A 26056-nucleotide genomic window follows, 5' to 3' on the forward strand; every position below is an offset into this window, starting at 1 on the left:
TTTCTTGTCCATGCTCGGAAAAAAACCAAAAAAAAAACCAAACAAATAAATGTAATGAAATGAAATTATAAGCGATGCTAACAGAAAGCTAACACATGATTGTGATTAAACTTTAGTAATTGAGAACGTAATTGTAATGGACTTTCAAGGGGGGAAAATGTCGGTCATCGTTATCATAATTGAAGTAATTGTAATTGAAAAAAGATATTCATCCCAACCCTGTTTGTGTCCTGCAGATAGTGTGATGTTAAAATGTGTGTTTGTGCCCATTTTAGTCTGGAGACTTTCTGACAGTGGACAGATGTAAAGTGCAAGGAGGCCGATTTCAAGATGACAGCATCATAGACACAACCACTGGGGTAGGTTTTTACCTCACAGTTTGATCCTTTTTTTTTTTTTTAAGAAATCCTCTTCAGGGTCTCATGTTTCTCTGTTCAAACCCCTCTTTACTTTCCCTGAGTGCTCTTAACTCTCGTGGGGTTTAGTGGAATGGAAAGTGTGTAAAAGAGGCAAATAACATAGTTCAGGCACGCTGTGTGGATCTGTAGAATAACAGACCTCAGACAAGATAGTGAGTTGCTAACTCTAGCCTGATCAGGATGACAAAGAACTGTTTAAGTTTGTTTTTGTGCACAAGGTCAGTGCAACCTTCAGCATTGGATTTCAGTTTCCCTGCTGAGAGCATCATTTCAGTTCTCCTCAAATTTATCAAAGTATGGCAGCTTCCTCACTCAGCAATCTGTTTTTCCTCTAAAGATCAGCATTAAACCTCACATCGAATATTATCGGTAAATGAGGTCTGTTATATAAGAATTTTCTTTTACATCTCTAATGCTTTGGAGGTAAAATGTTTATAACATTCCAAAGTGTTTTCATAAGCTATGAGTAATAGGTTTTTGAGGTGAGAAGTTTCTATTTTTTAGTTAGCCATAAACCTTAGTGTCTGCGGTCTTTGAAAAAAAATAGAAAGTATCCAAAGAGACTATTTTAATCTTCAAAACCCTTGATTATTTTGGCCTTACCTGCCAGGGAGAAAAACACATTTACACTCAATAATGTGACATCACAGAATACCAAAAAGAGAAAAATCTTTTTAATCCAACTTCCTGCATCTATTTTTAGGCTTTTATCTGTTTCCAGTTATAGATTTTAAAGCAATCGGTCAATGGAGACAAAGTTGTCCAGTGATGGAAAGGAGTGTGCATTGCCATTAATCTGATGACATGATAGAATTCACGATTTCCATGTCACAATACGATATATCCTGATAAATCCCACTACTAAACAATACGATACACATTACGATATGTCGCGATATCAATAATCACGAATTTTGGTACCACTTGAAGTTTTACACATAAAGGCTGACCTTACGCTGTCATTATTATGATATGAAACCTGTCATTAGCATGAATGAGGTGTCATGAAAGTTGTCATTAAGTGTCGTTTGTTACCCTAACCCCACGGGATCCGTCCACCTAACCCAAAAATGCCAGCTTGGCTCCAAAGGTGTCACAATTTAGTGAACAACACTTGAAACTGGGGTACTTGATTTATTTTCCTTCATTTAAAAAAAAATTCTTATTAGCATCATATTGTACATCGTAAAAGTAATAATTTCTGAAAAAATCATACGTCTGCGTGCTGTCTGTGCCTTATAATTAAGTATTTTAGTTAATAAAACCCCAGAAGACAAAATCTTGGCGGTCACCCCCTCCAGCTCCAGTCACAGGTTTTAGAGAAAGGAGGGGTGAGCAGAGCCCACGAAGGAGCCTCCTCATTGACTGCCACGATATATAGTGAAGCGTGTGCACGGTGCTAACTTGTTTTCACCTCTGGTCTAACTTTGGACGCACAAGTGGCTGTTTTCCTTCGAGACAGGTAATCTAATGTTCAATTTTCCTATATTTTGTGTGCAACCTTGACGACGTGTTTTACAGGTAGTGCACGTTCAGCTCTTGTGCGCGATTTCGTGCATTTCCGTGAGAGGAGGAGACTGGGAGGGATTATCAGAGTGGGGGACGGGGTTTATGGTTTGAATTCAGCCATGCCCTTCTGTCATGGTTCAAGAATCAGGTAGTGCAGCTTTAATGACAACCTCCATGACACCTTATTCATGCCAATGACAGATAATGGCAGTGTAATGTCAGCCTTTATGTATAAAACTGTTACCCAAATTTCACCTTTACAAGTATAAAATGGTAATTTTAACTTTTGCAGATTCTGATTCTGTTAAGTTCTTAAATCCTAAAAAAAAAAAAAAAAAGTAACTGCTCGAATCTATATTTATGGATCAATACAATAATCATGTGGTGAAATATCTTGCCGAATCATTTTTTTCTTATAACCTTAGTATTTAAACACCTAAATGTCACTTTAATCTCTGAAAAGGAGATTAAGCATAAACACTTTAGGTTCTTTTTTTTCTGTTTGATGACTCATCATTGTCCTCTCTTTCTCTGTTCCAGGAGCCAGACACTGACGAGAGCCCACCAGGACAGGGAGAGGTGAGCAGCTGGGATGTCAACACTGAACGGATAACCACCACTGTGGGCAAGCTCTGCAAGACGGAGTCCCAAAACCACATGTCTCCCAGGTAAAGCGCTGAGCAGCACATCTCAAAGTGTGCACACACACTACAGTCAGCATCTCTGTTTACAGAAGATTCATGAGATGGTAGTTTTCCCATTGCTTAGCTCATTAGTGTGTGTCATTGTCATATCTTCTGTCTGTTTCTCAGCAAAGCGGAGAACAGGCTGCAGAGACGTCCTCGCAGCACCTCCATGAAAGACAGGCAGAACTCCAAGGCTCAGAGCGACAGGACCAGCAGCATGGAGAGCGAGTGTTCTCCAGACTCACGTCTCATAGCACAGGTACAGTAAACTACATCAGGGTGTCACACAGACACGGTGTCAGCCTACAGGCCTGCTAATCTGCTTCCTGTTTATCCCCCAAGGTTCCTCGGAAGTCTGTGTATGACCAGCTGAACCAGATTCTCATCTCTGATGAGCGCCTACCAGAGAGCATCATCCTCATCAACACCATGGAGTGGCAGGGACAGGTGTGTGTTCAACATTAGTTGAGAAACCAGGGTTGGGGTCAATTACATTTTTCAAATACAGTGATCAGAATTTTTTCCATTACAATTAAAATTACAATTAGAATTTTTCTCCTGAAAGTAAATTACAATTACATTCTCAATTACTTAAGTTTACTTACAATTAATCACAATTACTGAGCCTTTAATGAATAAGCCCATAAAGTGAGCTTTCTGGTAGCATCTCTTATAATGGGTCGGTTTTGACCGATGTCTTAAATCAGCTGTAAATACAGTAAAACAAGATCTATCATGCAATTTATTTTAAATATTTTGGTTACCTTGTTAGGCTTCCTTATCCATGAAAATATTGGTATTGATTTTTTTGGCGCTGCCTTTTTTGTGTCAGTATACCCATCAATTTCAACATGTTTTAAATGGTCAAATTATCCTCAAGAGAACTGGCACATAGTGGGAAAAGTTGATATGAAACATATTTTAATCAATGTACACATACAGTATGTGTAAAGATGCGTTTACACCGAACACGATTGAAGTCCCTTTTTCGTTGCTCCATCACTTCATCGCTCCAGTGATGTGGTGTGTGTCTGCGGTGGCAGGGGAGAGAGAGGGCTGATCACTTCTTGTCCGGGCCGTATGTTTACAGCACTTATCATAGACAGCACCGTTTTTATGGTTTAAATGATCAACTTATGGAGTTACTAAAGGTTGATTTAACTCAGAATGTAAGCTTATTCAAGAGGTTAAACGCTTACATTTTTCCCCAGTAAGTTGAGGAAGTGTACAGCCCTCTCGCTGCAGCTTTCTCTCTGTAGCGGGAGGGAGGGGCTACTGCCTCTGCTATACAGACAGTGACGGGAGTTGTCGCTTGCAGTCGCTTAAAAAGTTAAAATTTTTCAACTTTGAGCGACTAGGTTCGGTCGCCGGGAATCGCGCAAGTCTGGTCGCTTAAAGGAAGGTCACTTGAACGTACCATAAGACATAGAACTGTAACATTGTTCACCAGGTTTTAGTTTAAAATGTAAATGCCAGTTTTTATAGAATTTCTATCCCAATTACAGTTACAAAGTCAATTATCTGGACTTGCAATTGCAGTTCAATTACGATTGCAACATATTTTACATTTATAATTACACCATGGTTGTAATTAATTATGCCATTAAAATTATGATTGACCCAAACCCTGGTTGAGGTTGAACTCTGTTGGACACAGCTTGTGTGTAACCTGCTGTTTGTGTTGTGTGCAGTATGTAGCTGAGCTGCTCAATGAGCAGGGTCAGCCTATTGTGTCCACATGCTCTGCTGCTGATGTCCAAGCTGCTTTCAACACTATTGTTACTCGCATCCAGAGATTGTGAGTTGCAAACACAGTCACGCACTCACTCACTGATGAAATGACACAAACATTGTTCATCTTTTCTGTTTTTTTTTTTTTAATCATTCACACGGTTGTCATCTCCTAAAGGTGTGGTGGCTATTGCTGTTAGCTCCACTGCTTTCATTACAAGTATTTTCTGCCCAATCCAGCTCATCTAGAGCTTCCTGATATACACACCTGCACCTCAGTGGGGCTGTTTATTTCCAGCTGGAACCCCTTCATTGGGAGTCATAATGCTCTAGCTTGATGCGCTCGAGGCTAACAGCAGATTTATTTTTGTACCCATAATTAGCACTGTGCTACAGAATATTTTATACAAACTTACTTATCAAAATGCATAATATTATTAATTCAGGTATTTCCTACCTAGAATTTCTATGCACAGTTATTGTTACCACATCACCCTTCCAGTAGATATTACAGTGAAAACAGTTGAGAGAAACCAATTCACTTTGAACTGAAAGCTCTTCAAGATGACCAAATACAGGTCATTTGAATCGTGCTACAGGTGACGTGTGAAATGTGTTCATTTCTGGTAAAGTCCAACTCATCCAGAGAGACGTTGATGCAGGAAACGCTCGATACATTTCTAGAGTTTCTCCAAGAACTCCAAAAACATCTGTTCTTAAGCAAACTGCAGCAAGTGTTTGTTGATGCTCAAGAAGTCCTTGCACAAACTTGCAAAGTGATTTCTGTTTCTGAGATTTTCTGGCATCGTGTAGCTTTAGGGGGGAAATGTGGAACTGTTTTTAAGTGAAAGGAAATTCCATTGTGAGAAATCAAACATTCTTGACAACACCCATAATTGGCCCAACACGCCCTCTCTGACATAATTCACCACAAGTGAGGTCTTGGTTTTTCTCCTGGACTAATCATTGAGTCTTTGATTACCTGCAGCTGTAACTGCAATGCACAGACTCCACCCACTATGAAGGTGGCAGTGGCCGGTGACCAGAGCTACCTCAGCACCATCCTGAGGTTCTTTGTGGAGCAGCTGGCCAATAAGACGCCCGACTGGCTGAGTTACATTCGATTCCTGGTGATCCCCATCGGTGCGTGAGTAGGGCCTCGTACAAGTTTCCACACCATATGATCCGTCACATTACATTAGCTTTTAATCAATGTTTTCCTTTAAAACAGGCTCTCATCCGCTGGCAAAGTACGTGGCGTCCTTTGACAGCCGATTCAACAGCATCTTTATGGACACCGCATGGAGGGAGCTGTTCTGCAGGACGGAACGGCCTGCATCAGGTGGGATAAAGAGCTCTGCTATGTGACCTCAAAGCAAGGCTGCGTGTCTGATGTGCCGCTAACATGAAAGGAACAGAAATGAGGTCAGAGCCAAGGTCAGGGGAGAGCCGAGTGGAAAATGATGCAGAGGACACGATGGCTTTGAATTTACAGCAGTATTTCATCCTCTGGCTGCTGCCTTGCTGTGTTTCCATTATAGCTTTTCGCAAAATAAAAGCGATATTTCTAAAATTTTAACAAAGTATAATTTCACTTTGAACGTGTTTCCATTGAAGGTTGTTTTGGAGCCTCGTGACTCCTCTGAAATCTCATCCCGTGAGACTTTGCTGCAGGAAGATGGACGCTCCAAACACTACTTATAACACTCTGCATTCCTTTGTTGTTTGCTGTCCAATGTGACAGTAATAATTTTTAGGTATAATTCTAAGAAATGTCCCGTTCGCCTGCGTCATGTTCACTCGGAGAGAAGTGGTCATGTGACCTGGTACGTCACGTCTTGTGACGTGTAGTAGTGATACATTTCATTATCGAAACACCTGAAAAACCTCCACATGAAAGCGTAAAAACTTTTTAGCGATAGATTTTGCTCATTTCCAAGGGTAATGGCAATGCAGCTACTGTAAAGCTTTTAAAAATCATGAAGCAACTTCAACGCTACATTATGACGACGTCTCACAAGTACACTCTCTTGCATGCAAATCCATGATGGTTTCATCTAATCCAGTGGCTCTCCAACTTTTTTGGTCCAAGCACCCCATCTCTTATTTCTGAATCCAAGTACCTCCTTTGTCCAACTACAACATTTGGCTCAGATGAATCAGTAATATCACACATTTTGAAGAATCCCATTGTAAATAAGTGGAATGAAACAGTATTTAGTGCCTCCTGAATGGATTTATTTAAACACTTTTTATCATTTTCGGTCATCTCCCGCCTGGCGTGGGACCAAGACTGACCTTTGTATTTTCAGTTCATGTTCTAATCAAGATCATTGATATCATCATTATTATTATGATTATCTGAAAAACAAGCATTATGAATCCCCATATTTTTATTGCTTTCATTTGTCAATTTTCCACTTTTTCTCTCTCTTAAGTAGCCCCTGTAGTGCGATTGCGTAACCCTAGGGGTACACACACCCTCATTTGAGAAACACTGATCTAATCAACATAATTCCACTAAAGCGATAGAAGGGCAAGATTAATTCAAGCAGCTGAAACAATATTTTAAGATTTTTTTTGTGTTGAATCTCCTAAGAAGCTCTTTTTTCCCAAAGAGATTTACACACACACACACACATGCACGCATACACGGATTCGTGTCGAAGCTTCTCCCTTTTTGTCATCACTTGTTCTGTCCAAACAAGCCTGATAATCCTCGCCCTCTCTCACCTATTATTTACCCCCAATTTAAATTCCCAGCAGAGAAAACCATCCCAGTCGCACGGATCATGTTGAACATTTAGAAAAGCTGTAGAATGTACCAGATCTTCCATTTACATCTGATCAACATTAGCCATCAACCCACCACTGCAGGGGATTTCTTTAAATCATAGAAAAGCTGTTTCCTTAGGCCTGATGATTTAAAATAAGAAATAAAAACTAGAGGAGGGACATCCAGCTGCTTTTAGTCCAACAGCTTGTTGTGATTCCTCCCGTGTTGTACCCTTGACCTCAGCCACATTTTATTCATTTTCTTTATACTCAGCATTCCTGACTCCATAAGTAAGGAACATGCAAATGATATACAGTCTCCAAGGAATCTGCTTTAGATGAAAATAACATTTGCACCACTTGCTGCATTTGATTGACACATTAAACCCGACTCGTATGTTAATGTCTGCGTGCTTCCTTTACAGATAACATCGATGTAGCCGGACGAGTGGTTCAGTATTTGATTGGTGCCAACGTATCCCATCAGTTCCCCATCTCCGAAGCAATGCTGACCTACAAACAGAAGAGGTAATATTACTGTGGTTCGGGATGCTTCCATGGATTTTGTTTTGCTTGAGATAATTTCTGTGAATTTGACGAAGCCTCTGCTGAAATGATTTCCATGTTGTTTCTTTGACATGCTGCCCTGATTTCAATGCTTTCCAATTTCATCCTGCTAAATGTTAAATGCAGATAATTCCCACATAGATCAGTCATTCCGTTTAAAAGTGGATGTTGGTTAATCTGCATGAAACGCATAATGAAATCAATATGCATGCACGCACGCATGCAGCAACATGCACATTTATGAGTTCATTAGAATCCGTGTATCATTCCTTCTTTTGTTTTTCATTATCTAACAAAAACATGAAAAATGAAAAAAAAAAACACTCATTATTTTATATTTGTTTCCAAAACCAAAATGAGAAAAAGGAAAACGCCTTGTTTTTCAAATTCAAGCTCCTTTGCTTTGGTCCAGAAAACGGAAAACGAACACCTTTATTCGTTCTCTCCATTACCGATTGGCTGTTTTTTCATTTTGGTTTTGGAAACAAAACAAATAATGAGTGTTTTTTTTGTTTTGTTTTTCATGTTTTTGTTACATAATGAAAAACAAATGATACACAGATTCATTAGCCACATTAGATTTCTTCATTAGGACAAACCTCACGTTTTGAATTTAAATAACTGGAAACACATTAGGAGACATTTATTATTTTTGTACGCAGTAAAAATTCTTCTTATTTGTCACTGATGCAAACACACTGCAGATGTTTTGTTCAATACTTCTGTGCATTTGCCTGTGTTTTCTCTGTGAGGTTTGACCAAGCACTTCCCCTATTTGTAAGTGGCATCCTATTGGTCAGAAAGTGCCAAATTCAACTCAGTTTTAACTTTGTCACATTCCTTCTCCTCCCCTTTCCTGTTTTGATTTGCATTCAAGGAAAAGAAGTTTGTATTTTGATTTTTATATCAGGTACCTGATTCAACTCTTGTTTGGTTTTGCCCTCCCAGTTCCTTCTCTTCCATTTGGCTTGCGCTCCTTGCCGTGTCTTAACATTTCCCACTCACTGCACCGTCACTCTGCACTCTGTCCTGAGCCTGTGTCCTGGGTTTGCTGTGCCTTTTGACTCTTACACCCTCCTCTGTGTCGCTGCTGTGAAGATTTGCCTAACAACCTTCAAATCACATGCTCACAAAGTGGAGTGGTTTTCTTTCGTTTCACCAGTTTGTTCAAAATCTGTATCATAACCTGTATTGGATATTCCACCCAAGCTCATCACATACTCGTATATTTCACAACATCTATCATCTGAATGGCACAAGGAGAGTCACTGTGCGAAAATAATACCATTCAAAACATGATTATACATCATTTTTACATGACTGTATCATAATCAACAGGTAATGAGAACAGCAAGTTTTTTCACATTATTATGACAACTGTATGGGGGTGTATGGGGGCTGTCTCTGATACGTAGTTAGTATTCAACCACAAAAAGCAGCTGGACACAAACTTTTATCAGATAAATTCATAGTGTAGACTTCATAGATCAATTGCCCAAAAACAAAAAATATATACTGTAGTTGAAATTGTCGCTTGAAAGTTTGTTTTCATATGCACTGTACACACTGTTTGTTGACATTTTCGCACATTGCATTGTGTGATGTGGAGTCTCCTCGACTCCACATCCCACAATGCAATGCACAAAATGTTTCTGACAATGTCAATAAACAGTGGAGCTCAAAACAAATTTCAACCTTTTACAAATTATATTTGACTTATTGATGTGTGGCCTACGTTGTCTTTATCTTTGGATTTATTTTTTCAATATCTTCTATTTCATTTTTTTTATTTTTTTATTCAATCATAGATTATTCTTATTCTAAAAGGTTAATTATATGTGATCCATTGGTTTATAATAAATGGGTAATTTTTTTTTAATAATCAACCCTTTTCCAACATTCCACACAAAATAAGTAATAAAAGTATGTATGATTCGTGCTGTTATCGGATCGATTTCTGTATCGGCCAATACTCAAGGCTGCAATATCGGTATTGTATCGGAAGTGAAAAAGTTGTATCGGGACATCCCTTGTGGGTACTGCAGCAGCTTTAAGATACACAAGTAATCGCTGCAAATTCTTGCATGTGAGGTACAATAACGGACCTATGTGGTGCAACAGATCATCTACTGTGGCTCCTTTTGCTAAATATGCAGTGCATTAGTTTATGTAGGGCAACAAATGGTCAGCAATGATCTTAAGAGCACAATTACAACTTTAATGTGTTGATTTGTCCTCCAATCTAGATGTATTGGTATTATTATGTGACACAAACACAAAGCTGAGTTCAAGTGTACAATGCCAACATCTTACCTTCATAGTGCATAATAGGCATGTGGTAATAATGCTATGGAATATTGGCGTTCTAATATATTTACTCATTAATTATTATTCAATGCAAAGGAATTTTTAGGATCAATATACTACATTTTTGGATCGTGTGTAACAAGCACATCAGGAGTATCTGAAAAACATCCTGGACAGCTGCAGTCCTGCTTGTTTGGGATGTTAGCCAGCTCATGCATATATTCATGTAATATCATTGACAGAAGAGTCATCTCTTATATCCTTGGCAAAGGCAGAGGACTTATATACTGTATATATAAGAGGTGAAATGAATGAGTTCCAGGATGACATTCTCACACTTTTCTCTATCAGGTGTACACAGTCTGTTTCATAAAGAGTTGTTTAGGTGAAGCGTAGCACACACAAATACCTCATTACACAGCCTTACACTAAAGCTAATGGCTTGTATAACAAATTACACTTGTGTTTTGTCAACTGCATGAATGCCACTAACTTCTTTAAAAATGCATGCGTTTTTCAATGTGTGCGTTAATACGTTACAGAACAAGGCTTTGCTTTAGACAATACGAGACACGAGACAATACTTTATATAAACATATTTTTAGTTTGTAATGTAATGGTTATGTATGGATAGAATCTGGACGTTTACCATGTGCACACACTAGTAATGATAATGCACTTGTTGGCCCTCATTTATCAACCATTCGTATGTTCAGATCTGAGCATTGGACCATATTCATGCAAGCTTCGATATTTATTAATTTTGACGTGAGAGTACGGTACGATCAGATCTCAAATCAGATCTGAGCTTGTGTACGCAGCTCTGAGTGGATTTGTGGTTCAGCACAGAAAAATCTGACGAAGACTGCAAATAATGTATTAAACAAGCCTTAGCTGTCGTTTTAACATTAGCAGACACACATGTAGAACAGATCAAAATGGATTACCCGTATTTTTCGGACTATAAGGCGCACCGGATTATAAGGCGCACTATCAATGAATGGGTCTGACTGGGTCTATTTTCATACATTAGGCGCACCGGACTATAAGGCGCACCGGTTTGTTGTTATTATTATTATTATTATTAAGATGCATTAAGCGAAATAAAATAGTCACATAAGTCAAACTTTATTCAACTCATTAACAATAACTCTCAACATTGTTCAGGTTTAACACAAAATACAGAACAATACACTCACTTTTTCAGTTCAGTATGTTGAAGCACAGTAGTTAATTTCATATATAAGGCGCACCTGATTATAAGGTGCACTGTCGATTTTTGAGAAAATTAAAGGATTTTAAGTGCGCCTTATAGTCCGAAAAATACATTATTAAGACGCATTAAACAAAATGAAATGAATTTTTAAAAGCCCATGTTATTATTACTGATACCGCTTTTTGGGTTTTCCTTTCATAGGTAAAATCTGCTATCAAGCAGGAGCACATGGGTTGACCGAGTGTGCACATGCACACACGGGACACACTGCTATGCTCCGTCTTGGAGATGAGATCCTATTTCCTCTGTGCAGCACATCATCACTGGGTGCTGTACAGAGGAAATAGGACCTCATTCATGCTTTTAAATTAAATGGTTCCTTAAACTTTTATGAATGCGCTGCAGTAATTGATAATGTGATGAATTATACAGTAGGTGAAATTCGCTGAAGACATAATAAACACAGACAAGTGACATTTAAGTCATTTTAAAGGTCCCATATCATGCATTTTTCACCCAGCTCCATTTGTTCTAAGAACACCAAAAACATAGTATAGAGTTTTAGCCTTCTAAAAAGTGACTTTCTGAGCAAAGGGCTGTTTGGTGCCTGCTTATGCATATTCATGAGTGGGCGTGTCTATATACGCTGACTTCATACATCACTGAGGGAGATCAGTGATCACCAAATTGATTTTTTCTTGCTATCCACACACTGTTGTTATTGTTTTCAGCCAAAAAACTGCACATTACACTAAAACACCTGGATATTTAAGCGGCTATTGTGATTGTGAGTCCTTCTCAGCGCTTCAGGGCCTCGCAGCAGCAGCAGTCATCCAGCTGGTTTAAACAGACACCGGAGTGTTAAGCTGTTAAGTCGCTTTCTTCTCCTCCTCTCTTCTTCTAACTATAGTAATAGTGCATTTACGGTGTTAATCATTTGTTTTGTCCAACGGCTGCATTGCATTGTGTCACAAACACGTCAGATCAAGTCAAAGGCGATATAACAGGTACTAAAAATGTGGCCCTTGTGCTACCGTGGCTGCCCACTGCTCCTCAGGGAGGGTTTAAATGCAGAGAACACATTTTGTGTATGTAGCTTAAGATATGACAATAAATATAATGTATATTCCTTTTTACTAGAACGGCAGGTTACACAGAAGTGCCTGAACACACATCACTGCGCCAATGCGCTGAACCACAAGATGCGCTGGAAACCACAAGAGCAGAGTACACCTCCGCATGAGCAAATGGTGCATACACTACTGTATGTTCACTGTGGAGCTGCGGCTTCGGCAGCAGGCACTTCCTGGAGGGGACGGTTCAGACATTGTGGCATCAGTTCGGAACAGACCGCTCGTTTTTCAGAAGAAGGCGGAGAAGCAGCTCAGAGAGCAGGATTATTGAGGATTTCTCAGAGATGCAGGAAGGAATCCCAATAATACTTTGGGGGCGTTTTTGATAAGGAATTAACATTGTAACAAGGTTAAAACCTCAAAAAATATAGGATATAGGACCTTTAAAGGTTTTTTTTTTTTTTTTTTTTTTTTTTTTTTTAAAAAAAAAGCCTTTCAATCGTTAATTTATTTTAATGTGATTTTTATTGCCTAAAGCGTGCGGACTGAGGCTGACATAAACGTCATATACTCGAAGCGCACACGGGGGCAGACATCCGCTGCTCAGTAGCTGATCCTCTTCCACACATCGTTTAAATGTAGGGATGTAACGATTCACTCAACTCCCGATACGATTCGATTCACGATACTGGGTTCACGATACGATTCTCTCACGATTTATTTTACAAAATGGGACTGTACATAAATGACTGAAAAATATTCCTTTTTTTTTTTTTTGGGAAAATACTGTACTATATTCCTTTTATTTTTCATTGTCAAAAGAATCCCTTGATAAACTATTCAAAACAATGCAATTTAACAAAAAATAAATCTTGAATGAAATAAATAAAGGAATAATACAAATTAAGAAGAAGCCTATTAATTTAAATTCTGGTTCTATAGTAAATAATGCAAAACTGCATAATAGTTCTTTTTGTTTTTAAAAGTGCAACTGAAAATGTATTTTGTGCCTTAACAATTGGACTTTTTAAAAAAAAAAAAACAGTCTGCACTGTATTTGCGTCAGATATTTGTTTATACCAGCAGAGGGTGCTGGTAACTCAGTGGTCGGTTGGCATGCAGATATCTTGCAGTGGAGAAGAGATGCTATGCTAGCAGACATAGCTAATAGAAAAACATGACTTTTACAGGTATTCATGTAATATTACAGATATTCTTTCGGCGCTAAAGGGGTAAGGAATCATTTATGAATATGTTTAAGAGTAGAAGGCAGCCAGAAAGAAAGTATAAGCAGATTTCGCCCGCCGCCAACACTTCTGGATAGCGCCCTCTGCTGTTTAAAAAAAGTACTGCAATTCAATTTTCACAGCATCGATGTGAACCTTGATAACTATGAATCAATTTTTAACTGCCTTACGATTAATCGTTACATCCCTATTTAAATGTGCTTCTTTAATTCCAGTTTTCACACTGTCAAAAAGCACATCTTTGTTTTGCTCCACCTCAGACGTGAGGATGTCAATTTTCCTCTTGGAAAAGCTTATTTTCTTGTTTGACCTCAGTGGGCGGGGCCTCTGAAACAGGAGGGCGTAACAAGTTGATGACGATCGAATTCAAGCACCGCATTTGTGAACACCCGATCATTTGTACGCTGGGATTGGTCAGATACGAATGTTTCATGAATCCCACATTGCGGTCCTGTCGTACGAACAAATGTGCACTCAAACATGCACCCGGTTTCACGCAACGTTGATAAATGAGGGCCTTTGTTTTCTGAACCTCTAAATACAATGTGGTATAATTGATGATTTCCTAACAAGGTACAGGTTCACAAAGGTAGATAGAAGAATTTCTTCACATCCATTTGAGTCATATTAGCCTGAGTGTGTGTTGAACATATGGAGATAGTTGTGGCCATTCTGGGATTTCTTATCAAGAAGAGCAACCTGCCACTTGTATGAATATAGACTGAGCACAAAGACACCCCCCTGGTTGTAAGGAGCTGTCTTTTCATCCATCTCATTGTACGGTGACCCTGAGATCACCCCCCACATACCACCCAAACCAGTCATATTCCATGTCCTGTGGTGACGGGACATGGTTTGCAGGCCATGCCACTGCCATTTTCCCTCCAGGACCATTTCTTGTTGGAATATTGATTTGCACTTCTTTCTTTATATTTGGCCATTCTCACTATTTCTTTCTCTGTTTGCCCCCCAGCCCTGATGAGGACTCCTGTCAGAAGTTTGTGCCATTCATTGCGGTAAGAGAATATTTTGTGTATTGAGCCTGATGTTGGATAACAAGAGATCACTGGGAGTCTTACTGTGTGTAGTTTGGTTCCTTTTGTTGAGTAAATAAGCACCTTTGCCCTCTGTTTTTTGCTTCTATTCTGCTAAAGGTTGTTAAAGTTGGAATTGTGGAGCAAAGTCTCTCAACCTCAGGTAGGAAATGTTTTGTAAACCTATTTCCTCGCTTTGTGAGTTTGATAGCTTGCCATAAATCCAAGAGGAGAGTTTGAAAATGTCTGCAGTGTTGCTCGTCCCTGAGGTTTTATGTGTCCAATGTGCAGTGGACTCAGATGACGCGATGGGAGGAAACCCAAGCATCCTGTCCTCTCCGACCCCTCCATCGGCTGGTCCGTATGGGAAGGAAATTGGCGGGACTCCACCACAGTCTCCGTCTGTGTCCACTGCCTTGTCCGGAGCTGGGTACGACTGCAGCCTCACAATTTATATCAACTTTTCAAAAATATTTTTCTTTATTGATCACAAGGGTTTCTACTAATAGACGGTAACACAGTTCTTCCAATAATTCCTCTCAGTTTAATTCCACCACATGGAACTTGTAGACACTCGCTGGAGAACACAGAAGTTACAATTACAAGGAAAGAAAAATAATATATAAATATGTACTGTACATACATAAACAAAATATACATGCATGCAAGTATCTACACACATACATGATGTTTAGAGATGAGGAATCAAGGAACTATTACTGAGACTTTGCTCTGTAAGCATAGGCTCCTAAAAGTGGAGATAAATGAGGGAAACTACAGTAAGTGTGTACAGTTTTTAGTTGCTTTAGTGTGTCAGGATCAGATCCCAAACTGAGAAGAATTCATCAACTCATCCCCTTACCCCAACTTCTACTGGATGCGGCTCCGCTGCGTTACGTCAGCCACGCCACCGGAGCTGATAGGTTTCCACTTTAGTCTATGTGTTAATTTCCACCGAGTCCGCTGCGGTGCGTGTCAGCTCCTTCCCAGCTGCGGCAGTCCGGTGCCCTCTGCCAGACATACGCAGGACTTCTATTTCTGGCGGACACCGGAGCACGACACCAATCAGCACAGAGCAAATGAAGCTAAACAGGAAATTAAGCACATATTCTGCAATAAAATATGGGGTTACTTTTCAAAATAAAACACTTCAGATTATATTTCAAGTAACTACATCACCAAAACGTCATAATGTGTAAAAACAAAAGTATGAATTGTTAGAAATCAATGAACCACAGAGGTGGAATTCTAGATTCCAATATAAGAATATTTGTCGTCTTGCAAGCGATAATGTAAAATCAACTATGCCTTTTTGTTTTTTCTGACTGGAAAGCGTCTTCTGTCTACAGTACCAAATAAGGCCATTATTGCATTGGGTTGAAGAGTGATACCGAAATGTTATGTCTATAACTTCTGTTCCCTGAAGGAGAGGAACGAGGTACAACACATATATATAGTATGGGATATCACGCCCCCGCGTGGCCTACTGAAGAAAACCTCTAATCACGCCTTTAAGGCAGATGATCTGTGATGACGTAAATGAGGCTCCGCCTGCCTCATAAATACGCTGTCATCACAGTCATCCTTCAGTTCAGTAACCGCTCTTCACCGAGCCCATCTGTGTAGCGGGGCAAAGAAGTGTTGTACCTCGTTCCTCTCCTTCAGGGAACAGAAGTTATAGACATAACATTTCGTTCCCTTTCAGTCGATTCACTCGGTACAACACATATAGTATGGGACATGTATACACGCCCCGCAGAGCAGCTATGAACCGGAAGCCAACCTCCAGCACCTCTAGTGCATGCTAGACCCAGTGGAAAGAACCGAATGGGCCACCGAAGGGGCCGTTACATCCAGACGGTAAAACCGAACAAAAGTATGTGGTGATGACCAACTGGCAGCACGACAGATGTCACTCAAAGATACCCCCCTAAACAAAGCCCACGATGTACATACGCCCCTGGTCGAATGTGCTCTTACACCCTGAGGTAACTGAAGACCCCTGCTGTTGTAGGCCAGGGAGATAGCCTCCACAATCCAGTGAGAAAGCCGCTGTTTAGACAGGGCTTTACCCTTAGCTGGATTAGCAAAACACACAAACAGCTGGTCACATAAACGCACACTCCTAGTGCGGTCTATGTATTCACGTAGAGCACGTACAGGACACAAGGAATGTAACCTCCTTTGCTCCTCAGATGCAAAAGGAGGAGGGCAAAAACTAATTAGCTCAAAAATCATGGAGCTATGAGCTGAAGGGATGATCTTAGGCACATATGCCATGTTTGGGCGTAATGTGACCTTAGAACCATCTGAAGTGAACTGGGTACAAGAAGGATGCACTGATAAAGCATGAAGATCGCCCACTCGCTTAGCGGAGGTCAAAGCGAGAAGTAGTGCAGTCTTATATGACAGAAATTTCATATCTGCTGACTCCATAGGCTCAAAAGGGGGGCCACAGAGAGCATCCAGCACTACAGTTAAATCCCATGAGGGGATGATGGATTTCACCACAGGCCTCAGCCGGCGAATTCCCTTTAAAAAACGCATGGCCAGCGGATGCGCACCTGGCGTCACTCCATTGAAACCAACATGGCAGGCAGATATAGCCGCCAAATAAACCTTAATAGTGGAAAAGGACAGACCTTTATCCAACAATTCCTGAAGAAAAGTCAAAATCTCCACAATCGAACACTGAAATGGGAGTACATCTCGGTCCTGACACCATTGCTCGAATGCTCGCCATTTATAAGCATATAAGCCACGAGTGGATGATGCCCTAGCACTCTGGATCGTTGCCACCACACTTGGGGGCAGACCCTGAGCCATTAAATTTGACCGTTCAACAGGTAGGCATGTAGCTGCCACAATTCCGGACGTGGATGAACCACTTCTCCACCTGCCTGCGAAAGGAGGTCCCTGCGTAGAGGAAGCTGCCACGGCTCCGCTGCCAGTAGATTGATTATCTCGGCATACCATGATTTCGCAGGCCACCGAGGGGCCACCAGAATCAGGGACAGACCCTGACGACGCACTCTCTCCAACACAGGCAGTATCATTTCTACTGGGGGAAACGCATACAGGAGCATGTTGGGCCATGGGTGCGCTAGCGCATCCATACCCAGAGGTGCATTGTGGTCTGTTATGGAAAAGAACAGGGGGCAGTGGGCGTTTGCCCTGGAAGCAAAGAGGTCCACCTCCGCCCTGCCAAATCGAACCCATATCTGAGCCACTACCAAAGGGTGTAATCTCCACTCTCTCACAAGGGGACCCCCTCTGGAGAGAAGGTCTGCACCCAGGTTCAGGCGTCCTGGAACATGAGTGGCTCTCAGAGACAGAAAATGAACGCTGCCCCACATCAACAGAGAGTGAGTCAGTTTTAGCAGGGGAAGTGATCGTGTACCCCCTTGCCTGTTTATGTACGAGACCACTGTAGTGTTGTCCGTCCTGATCAGAACATGTTGGTCTGATAGCACAGAGCGAAAATACTTCAGGGCCAAGAAAGCTGCCAGCAGCTCCAGATAATTTATGTGAAGCCTGCTCTGTACTGAGGTCCAGAGTCCTCTCACTGCTGCTCCGTTGCACAGAGCCCCCCATCCCATCAGGGAGGCATCTGTGGTCACCACTTTGCGAAAGCACACCCTCCCTACCGGGGAGCCCTGGCTTAGTAACCCGGGATCCCTCCAAGGGTGGAGAGCCATCATACAAGACGGAGTTATTATCAACATCCGCTGGAGGTGACGCTGTGGACACAGCCGGTGTGAGCGAGACCAGCGCTGAAAAGCGCGCATCTTTAACAGTCCGAGCGGCACTACAGCAATCATAGACGCCATCATGCCCAAAAGCTGCAGGACCAATCGGAAACGTAGTTTGCGTCCCAGTTGAAACTGAGCGAGGCAGCGGTGAAACGCGGCCACCCTGCCCTCCGACAGACGCGCTCGGCCGGTTAAAGAGCATATCTCCAGACCGAGGAAAGAAAACTGCTGACTCGGGGTCAGCGAGCTCTTTTTCATGTTCACTTAAAAGCCCAGAGCTCGGATATGGGACAGAACAAGAGACAGATCTGCTGCTGACTGCTCTCTCGAACTCGCTAACAGAGCCCAGTCGTCCAGATAGGCTAAGACACGCACGCCTTTCTCCCGCAGAGGAGCTAACGCCGCCTCGACACACTTGGTAAAGGTGCGAGGGGCGAGCGACAAACCGAACGGAAGCACAAGGTATTCGTAGGCTACACCTTCGAATGCAAACCTTAGAAACTGCCTGTGGTCCGGGTGTATTGCCACATGAAAATAAGCGTCCGTGAGATCTATAGTTGTGAACCAATCCCCCGGATTGATAGCGCTCAGTAGCTGTCTGAGTGTTAGCATCTTGAACCTGTACGTCCGCAGATACCTGTTCAACACTCGCAGGTCTAATATAGGACGGAGTCCCCCCCTTTCTTCGGAATAATGAAATAACGGCTGTACCAACCTCTTTTCATCTCCGAAGTGGGCACCACTCTCACCGCTTTCTTGCTCAAAAGCGTGTGTATTTCCTCCCTCATTACAGCTGCAGCCTCCTTCTTTACCACTGTGTTTATTACAGAAGTGAAGCGTGGAGGTCTGACCCGGAACTGTAACCGGTAACCCATAGCAACGGTCCTCTCTACCCAAGGGGTGAGTGCGCATGCGCGCCACCTGGGAAGGTGGGCAGCGAGCGGACTGACCTGTAGCACTGTGGGTGGAGTGCTGCTGCCCTCTAGCGTGCTGGGGGGTAGCAGCCTCACATGACCGACCAGGTTTACATGAGTTGGAGCTTGTGTTGTTTTTCTTTGTTTTTGTATACAAAATGCACTTTTTATTGAGTGCCACATGGGCATATTTGCAGTAGGCACAGAGTGAACCTTTAAAGGGGCACCAAGAAAGTGACGAACATTGCAAAACTTTACAGTAACCTGAGAAACATTCAACACCCCCGAACTGGGGTTTATAAACAGAGGTAACAGATGTGCATTTGTGTGCATGGGGGGATTGTGCTTGGGAGACTGTGTTAGGAGAGAACAATGCCTTTTGGGATTGGGCCCCTGAACAGAACTCGGCCGGCGCCTTTTCGGCGGCAACAAAATAGGGACAGCAGCGTCTCCCTGCTGCTTCAGTCCCTCTCCACTCAGTCCCACTGCTAGGAGGTGTGTGGCTTCTTCCGCCTATGCGCTGGGCCCTTTTGGAAGCCCTGCGGCGGACCTTTGCTCCAAGCCGAGTGGTGTGGAGCATGACGAGGAACCTGCGGCGCAGGAGGCTGCACCTTCCCCGGTTGTCCGAAACCTGACGGAGGTGTAGCCTTCTTGTAGGGCGGCGGAGGTGGCGCTGCAGGCCTGCGTGCACCTGCCGCTTGTTTGGGCTTAGCGTCACGCCTGGGTATGATGCTGCGCAGGGCTTCAGCTTGTTTCTTCCCTAACTCAAAACGTGCCTGAATGGCGTCAAGAGATTGCCCGAACAAACCCATGGGAGATACCGGCTCGTCCAAATAAACGGCCCGGTCTCTCTCTGGAACATCCGATAGAGTCAGCCACAGGTGTCTCTGTGACACCACGGTAGACGCCATTCCTCTGCCGAGGGAGAGCGCTGCACAGCGGGACACCCGGAGGATATAATCCGTGGCGACCCTCACCTCGTTAAGAAGAGGAGCCAGAGAGCTGTCGGGGGGAAGCAGCGAACTGAGCTCAGCCAGCCGCATAGCCTGATAGGTCTGCAGCATGGTGACAGAGCTCAGTGCACGAGCGGTGCCTGCCTGTGCTCTGTAGATTTTATCCAGCTGCGAGGAGGAAAATCTACAGTGCTTGGAAGGAAGCGATGTGGGGCCGCTCACGCCATGGTTGTGAGAAGGCGCCAGATACGCAGCCAGAGAAGGCTCCATAGGTGGAGGGTTGACTAAGCCAGCCTTTTCCGCTCCATCCAAATCCAAAAACCGTCCATAGCCGGGCACCGTGACGCGGGTAGACAGTGGTTTGTTCCATGTTGATGTCAACTCCGAGATAAAATCCGGGAACATGGGCAGGCTATTCTTAACCACCCTAGGCTCGGGAGGGAGAAAAAATCCCGCAAACCGTGACGGTTTTTGAACCGGGGGAGGAGAGGGCCACTCCACTTCCAGCCTCTCAGCTGCACGGCGGCACAGAGAGTAGAAAGATGTGTCGTCCTGGTTAACCGGCGCAGCAGCGGCGGCACATTCTCCAGGCGACAACGCATCTAGCTCATCCTCCGACAAACCATGAACGTCCAGACCGATGTCCAGCACGTCATCGTCCTCACGGTCGGCTTCCAGTCCTACCAGAGGCAGGTTAGAGCCCTCGGAGAACTCCGGCTCGACCTCGGCCAACCCGTGCACGTACTCCATGTGGTCAGCCCAGCTAGTAGCGGGGACTTCGACCACAGGTTCCTCATCACCAGACTCGGACGAAGCCGGGTCCCTAGACTCGGATAGGAGAGGGTCATGCCGTGCGACCGCAGCTTTTCCCAGAACCTTCTCCACGAAAGTGACCCGCCTTTCCAAGGTTGAACGCCGAAGCTGGCGACAAAACGCACAGGACTCGGGCTGTGTCAACGCTCTCCTGGCGTGGACTATTCCCAGGCAGACGGGACATGCTTCGTGCTGGTCCTTATCGTGTAAGGAGAAGCCGCACCCCTGAGGACAGGGGCGAACAGAAGACTTCTTCCTTGCGTTAGCCTTCGTGCTCATTTTGATACACCGAAGCTTGTTAATAGAACTAGCGCTCCGCGGGCAGCAGCAGCAGCTGCTAACACCAACAGGAGCAGTTAAACTAATTCTAAGTAGGCAGTAGCCAAGGCAGAGACAGAGCTAACTAGCAGCAGCTTGTTAGCTCCACTCGGTAGAGGTGTTCTTAGCGAGGTGAAGAGCGTAAGAACTGAAGGATGACTGTGATGACAGCGTATTTATGAGGCAGGCGGAGCCTCATTTACGTCATCACAGATCATCTGCCTTAAAGGCGTGATTAGAGGTTTTCTTCAGTAGGCCACGCGGGGGCGTGATATCCCATACTATATATATGTGTTGTACCGAGTGAATCGACTGAAAGGGAACAAGTGATTCTGTAACTGGTGGCCCTCAAAGTAAACGCAAATGTCTCCGAAAAAAAAAAAAAAAATATTCACGAATACACAAAACAACGAGAAAAATACACAAAATAATTCATAGCACTCAAAATAACAACATAAATACACAGAATGACTCCAAAAACATACAAAACGTCAAAAAAAAACCCCAAAAAACTTCTGTTTTGCGTAGATATGTCATTATTTTAATGTTCTAATCTAATGAATGTTGATAATGTGGCCCCCAGATCAGACAATCACAATGTTGTAGCCTTAGCTGTGATAAAAGTTGCCCTTCTCTGCAGTAAATAAAACAGAATGACACGTTTTGACACGATCAAAACGTACAGTAAAATCTCACACTTCTAATCCTTATTAATGTTTTAAAGGGTTCCATTTTTTTCCCAATTTAAATGTATGTTTGTTATTCTTGAAATTGATCTTTTGGAAATGTTTGGGGCTTCTGAGAGACTTTCACATCTGAAGGTGGTGATAATTGTGGAAAGTTTAAACAACTTTTAGGTTAAGAAAAAGGCGGACTTGGAACTATTGGAACAGACCAAATTGAGGGAGGATAAATTTATGAAATAAATCAGTTAAACCTGCAAAAGTCTTTAAATGTATGGTTGATCGAGCTTTGCCGAAGGGTTGATTCAGAGTCTAGTCTTCCTGATGGGAAAATATGGTTATTTTTAATATTGCTAAAGGAGAGATTCATTTTAAACCCAAAGCTCTATCTAAACTGCAACCATGTTTAAAGGGTAAAACAAGAGGATTATCAGTATCCAATGAGGAGTGAGAGAGATTTGAGGTAATCAATGCTTCAAGTGATGCCGAAATGCAGGAAGCAGGAAACGTCAAATTAATCAGATGACATCCTGCAGTTAAAGCTGGTTCTTTGGAAGTTGCAAGTGTTATTGCGAGTGTCTCGGTGCTAGTTACTGCGTAGGATGCTAGCTTCCTGTTAGCACGTGGAGCTAGAGACTGCACACTATTAGTAGTATTTGGGTTCCTGTAGTTGCTCATGCTTAGAAGGGCTTACCTCTCTGAATCAAACAGGCGCAAGCATGTAGCTCATTTGTGCTAAAATATGTAGCCTTCACGTGTGCACCCTCTCCCTACAGGCCTCAACTGGAAATCCTTTTTTTTAACGAACCTAAAATCTATCTGAGTATCTTTCTTCCTATTTAGGCAATTTATATTGAAATGATTAATACGAACGTGTTTGTTCTCGGTAAAATGCAGACATTGAAACTATTGTAGTTGTGTTTTCTTTGACAGCTCTCCGTGTTCAGGCAGTGAGGTGATGGGACTCCAGGTGGACTACTGGACTTGGCAATGCCCAGAGAAAAAGAAAGAGGGAGAGAAGAGAGACGTGGGGCTGAAGAACACCCTGAAGAGCAACTTCCGCTCATTACAAGTGAGCCGTCTCCCCTGTGGAGGGGAGCTCACCCCCCCACCCAGCATGGCCATGACTGTCGTCACCAAGGAGAAGAACAAGAAAGGTACAGATACTCCTAAAGGGTATAAAGGGCACTTTCTTTTTTACTGGATATTTGCATGACTTTGTTTGGAGAATGTTGATGCTGTTTTGAAGAGTCACAATCAAACCAACATTGATGGTGAAGCAGATGAGAAACACAGTGTTGACATGAGCTACTGGAGAAGTCAGAAGTCTTCATTGAATCATTGTAACCAATAAGCAAAACTACTAATATGAAGAAGGTCCATGTACTACAACAATGAATGGAGACAGGAACTAGAGAACACATTCCTCCACCACGCCATAGCAGTCCTCCATATTCATGATGTGGGTGATAGAGGAACCAACTCTACATGTCCGAGTCAAATTTCATAAACACCGGTCAATTACGAACCGAGAAATTAATTCTTGAAATTTGGCCAATGATGAGGGAAAACGATTTTTCTGTTTCTTAAACTGATCCAGATTCGGGATATTGATCTGGATCATGTCCAAAATCTAATCACATTGGTGTTCATTGGGACTCCCAAGTACGAATATAACTACTGTGCATGGCAAAAGACTGTACAATGTCCTTACTTTCACTGCTAGGAATGAAATATTGCTACAGTGGATTAGCGACAACAGCCCCTCTCTTAATGGTTGGTTTAAGGTTGTGTATGAGTTGCTTCCTTTGGACAATCTTATGAATATTTAGCAGTAAAACGGACCATTTTTTAAAAAAAAATTTTTTCAAATTTGGCAGCTGTTAAGTGTATGTATGCATATTTATATACCATATGATTATTCTGAGCTGTCTTTTTCTTTTGTTAGTTCTGTTCGTCTGTGTATTTGATGATTATTTTTGTTGAAAGCAAGACTACTCATTGATTAGATTAGAAAATGTGTGTCAAACTCAAGACCCGGGGGCCAAATCCGGCCCTTTAATTCTGCAACTTCGACCCGCAGGAGAAAGTAAAAAATGACGACTCATTATGTAAATCACCAACTAATTCAGTTGTAGATACAGTATCTTAGTACCTCTAAATACGCCATTTCAATGAAACTAGACTCACATTTTTCCCATGATGAACTTTGAACATCCCACAATTTTCCTCAAATTATTTCCCCCAAATTAAACAAAAGTTGGTTACAAAATCAGCGACTGATTTGATATTTGTCACGTATTGCTTGGATATTGTCGGTGCCTTATATACTTTAAATACTATTATACGTGGAAGTTTTAACTAGGGCACATGAACGATAAAATTGCTCGTTTTCCCACTTGAAACCTGCGGCCCACTTGAGATTAAACTGGTCTGTATTTGGCCCCTGAATTAAACTGAGTTAGACTGTTCATAAACAAACAATAAGTAAACGAAGACAAAAGCATGACCTCCTTGGTCATAATCAGTGGGCGTGCACTGTAGCTGTTTCCACTCAACGTTCTTGAAGCCAAAATACGGCGCTTGGGGGCGCTGCCATCTTGCAAATTTCACGTCATTTGGAACCAGTCTGTGCAGTAGGGTCCGGCTGGAGGAGCCCTAGTAGCGCTCCCCGCCCATTTTGTGTACTGCCCAATCATAGGCTGTCAGTCATATATGACGTCAAATCCTGCTTTTCAACCTCAAATAACTTATTTAAAACAAACGTCACAGAAAAATGAGCACTTAAACACAGTGTAAGATGATAATAACTAATGATCACAGCAGAGTTTAGGTTTGAAAAAAAGTATTTGAACTTAGCAGTTTGACCAACATCCCATCCTTTAACATTGAGGAGGCGGGGCTTATGACCTATACTGCAGCAGGGGGGGCTCTAAACATAAAAGCTTCACTTCCCGTGAGCATGCGTCATCCATTCTTTTTACAGTCTATGGTCATAATATGCAGCATCGATTCCAAAAACATCTCCACGTTTCCCAAACTTGCTGAAAATGTCTGTAAATGAAGGAAAACACGAGTTTAATTACTGAGTCGTTTCCTTTCCAGTGATTTTTCTCAGCAAGAAGCCCAGGGAGAAAGAGCTGGACTCTAAGAGCCAAGTGATTGATGGCATCAGCAGGTTGATCTGCACTGCTAAGCACCAGCACACCATGCTGAGAGGTGAGAGCATGCTGCTCCTGCTGTACTGCCCCCTGGCGGGTAGGCCTTTCCACACACTCACTTGTTTTCCTCCTTCCTTCACAGTCACCATCGATGGAGTCGAGTGGAACGATGTCAAGTTTTTCCAGCTCGCTGCCCAGTGGCCGACGCACGTCAAGCACTTCCCAGTGGGGATCTTTGGTTACACAAAGCCTGTGTGACCGTGGCCACCTTCAACTAAGTCCATCAGACACTCTCTCTGCAGCACTGGGAGCCCAGCGGTCCCCCGACCCCCACGGCAGTAACAGATTTCCTGTGGAAGTCTTACCGCCACAACCGTGTGTTTCCACACGCAAATTTCATGTTGTCAATGTGATGTTTTTGGATGTTGTTGTGGGTGTTGTTGGTGTTGATGTTTGATTTTAGTTTTTTTTTACACTACAAAAAGAACAAGTACTATTTTGTAAGATTTGTGCTCAAGCCTCGGAGGTATTATGAGGCTGTTTGTTTTTTTTTGACAATTTGCCACATTTCGATAATGGCAGCTGTGTTTGCACTTTGTTTTTACCACCATTTTATTATTTCTGTGAAATCCTACATTTATTGTTACTCTATAGGCGACGGAGGAGTGTGACGGTGACGTGCAGTGGCATGTGTGAGATTGTTGGAGACCAGTGTTTGTGTTTGTTGTTGAAAGTTTGGAATATTGCTGTGAATCTAGATGAAACTTAACTTCAAATTCAATAATCAGTTGTTTTTTTCTCTCTCGTTCCTTAATTTCCCCGGGGAAAAAAAAAAAAAAAATCAAATTTTAGAGGAAAGTATTGTTAGTGGTTCTGTTTGCCTCATTGCTTTTTGTGG

The 26056-nt window shown here is 42.4% G+C and overlaps 1 protein-coding gene across 2 annotated transcripts in view; it reads left to right on the top strand.

The window, feature by feature from the left end:
- LOC114477274 (phosphofurin acidic cluster sorting protein 2) overlaps positions 1-25747 on the top strand; it is a 70269-nt gene extending 44522 nt beyond the window's left edge. Inside the window, exons 11-25 of one of the 2 annotated variants that reach the window (XM_028469522.1) lie at positions 276-359; positions 2469-2596; positions 2741-2873; positions 2957-3061; positions 4306-4412; positions 5334-5488; positions 5577-5687; positions 7546-7648; positions 8565-8597; positions 14504-14546; positions 14685-14727; positions 14856-14994; positions 22931-23154; positions 25103-25216; positions 25301-25747. In XM_028469522.1, coding sequence (XP_028325323.1) covers positions 276-359; positions 2469-2596; positions 2741-2873; positions 2957-3061; positions 4306-4412; positions 5334-5488; positions 5577-5687; positions 7546-7648; positions 8565-8597; positions 14504-14546; positions 14685-14727; positions 14856-14994; positions 22931-23154; positions 25103-25216; positions 25301-25416 — 1638 coding nt within the window. In that variant the 3' untranslated portion in view covers positions 25417-25747. The remainder of the gene's footprint in view (positions 1-275; positions 360-2468; positions 2597-2740; positions 2874-2956; positions 3062-4305; positions 4413-5333; positions 5489-5576; positions 5688-7545; positions 7649-8564; positions 8598-14503; positions 14547-14684; positions 14728-14855; positions 14995-22930; positions 23155-25102; positions 25217-25300) is intronic. The other variant, XM_028469523.1, reaches the window with a different exon arrangement.
- The last annotated feature ends 309 nt before the right edge of the window (positions 25748-26056 follow it).

Source organism: Gouania willdenowi, chromosome 15, assembly GCF_900634775.1.
Source record: "Gouania willdenowi chromosome 15, fGouWil2.1, whole genome shotgun sequence".
Lineage (NCBI taxonomy): Eukaryota > Metazoa > Chordata > Actinopteri > Blenniiformes > Gobiesocidae > Gouania > Gouania willdenowi.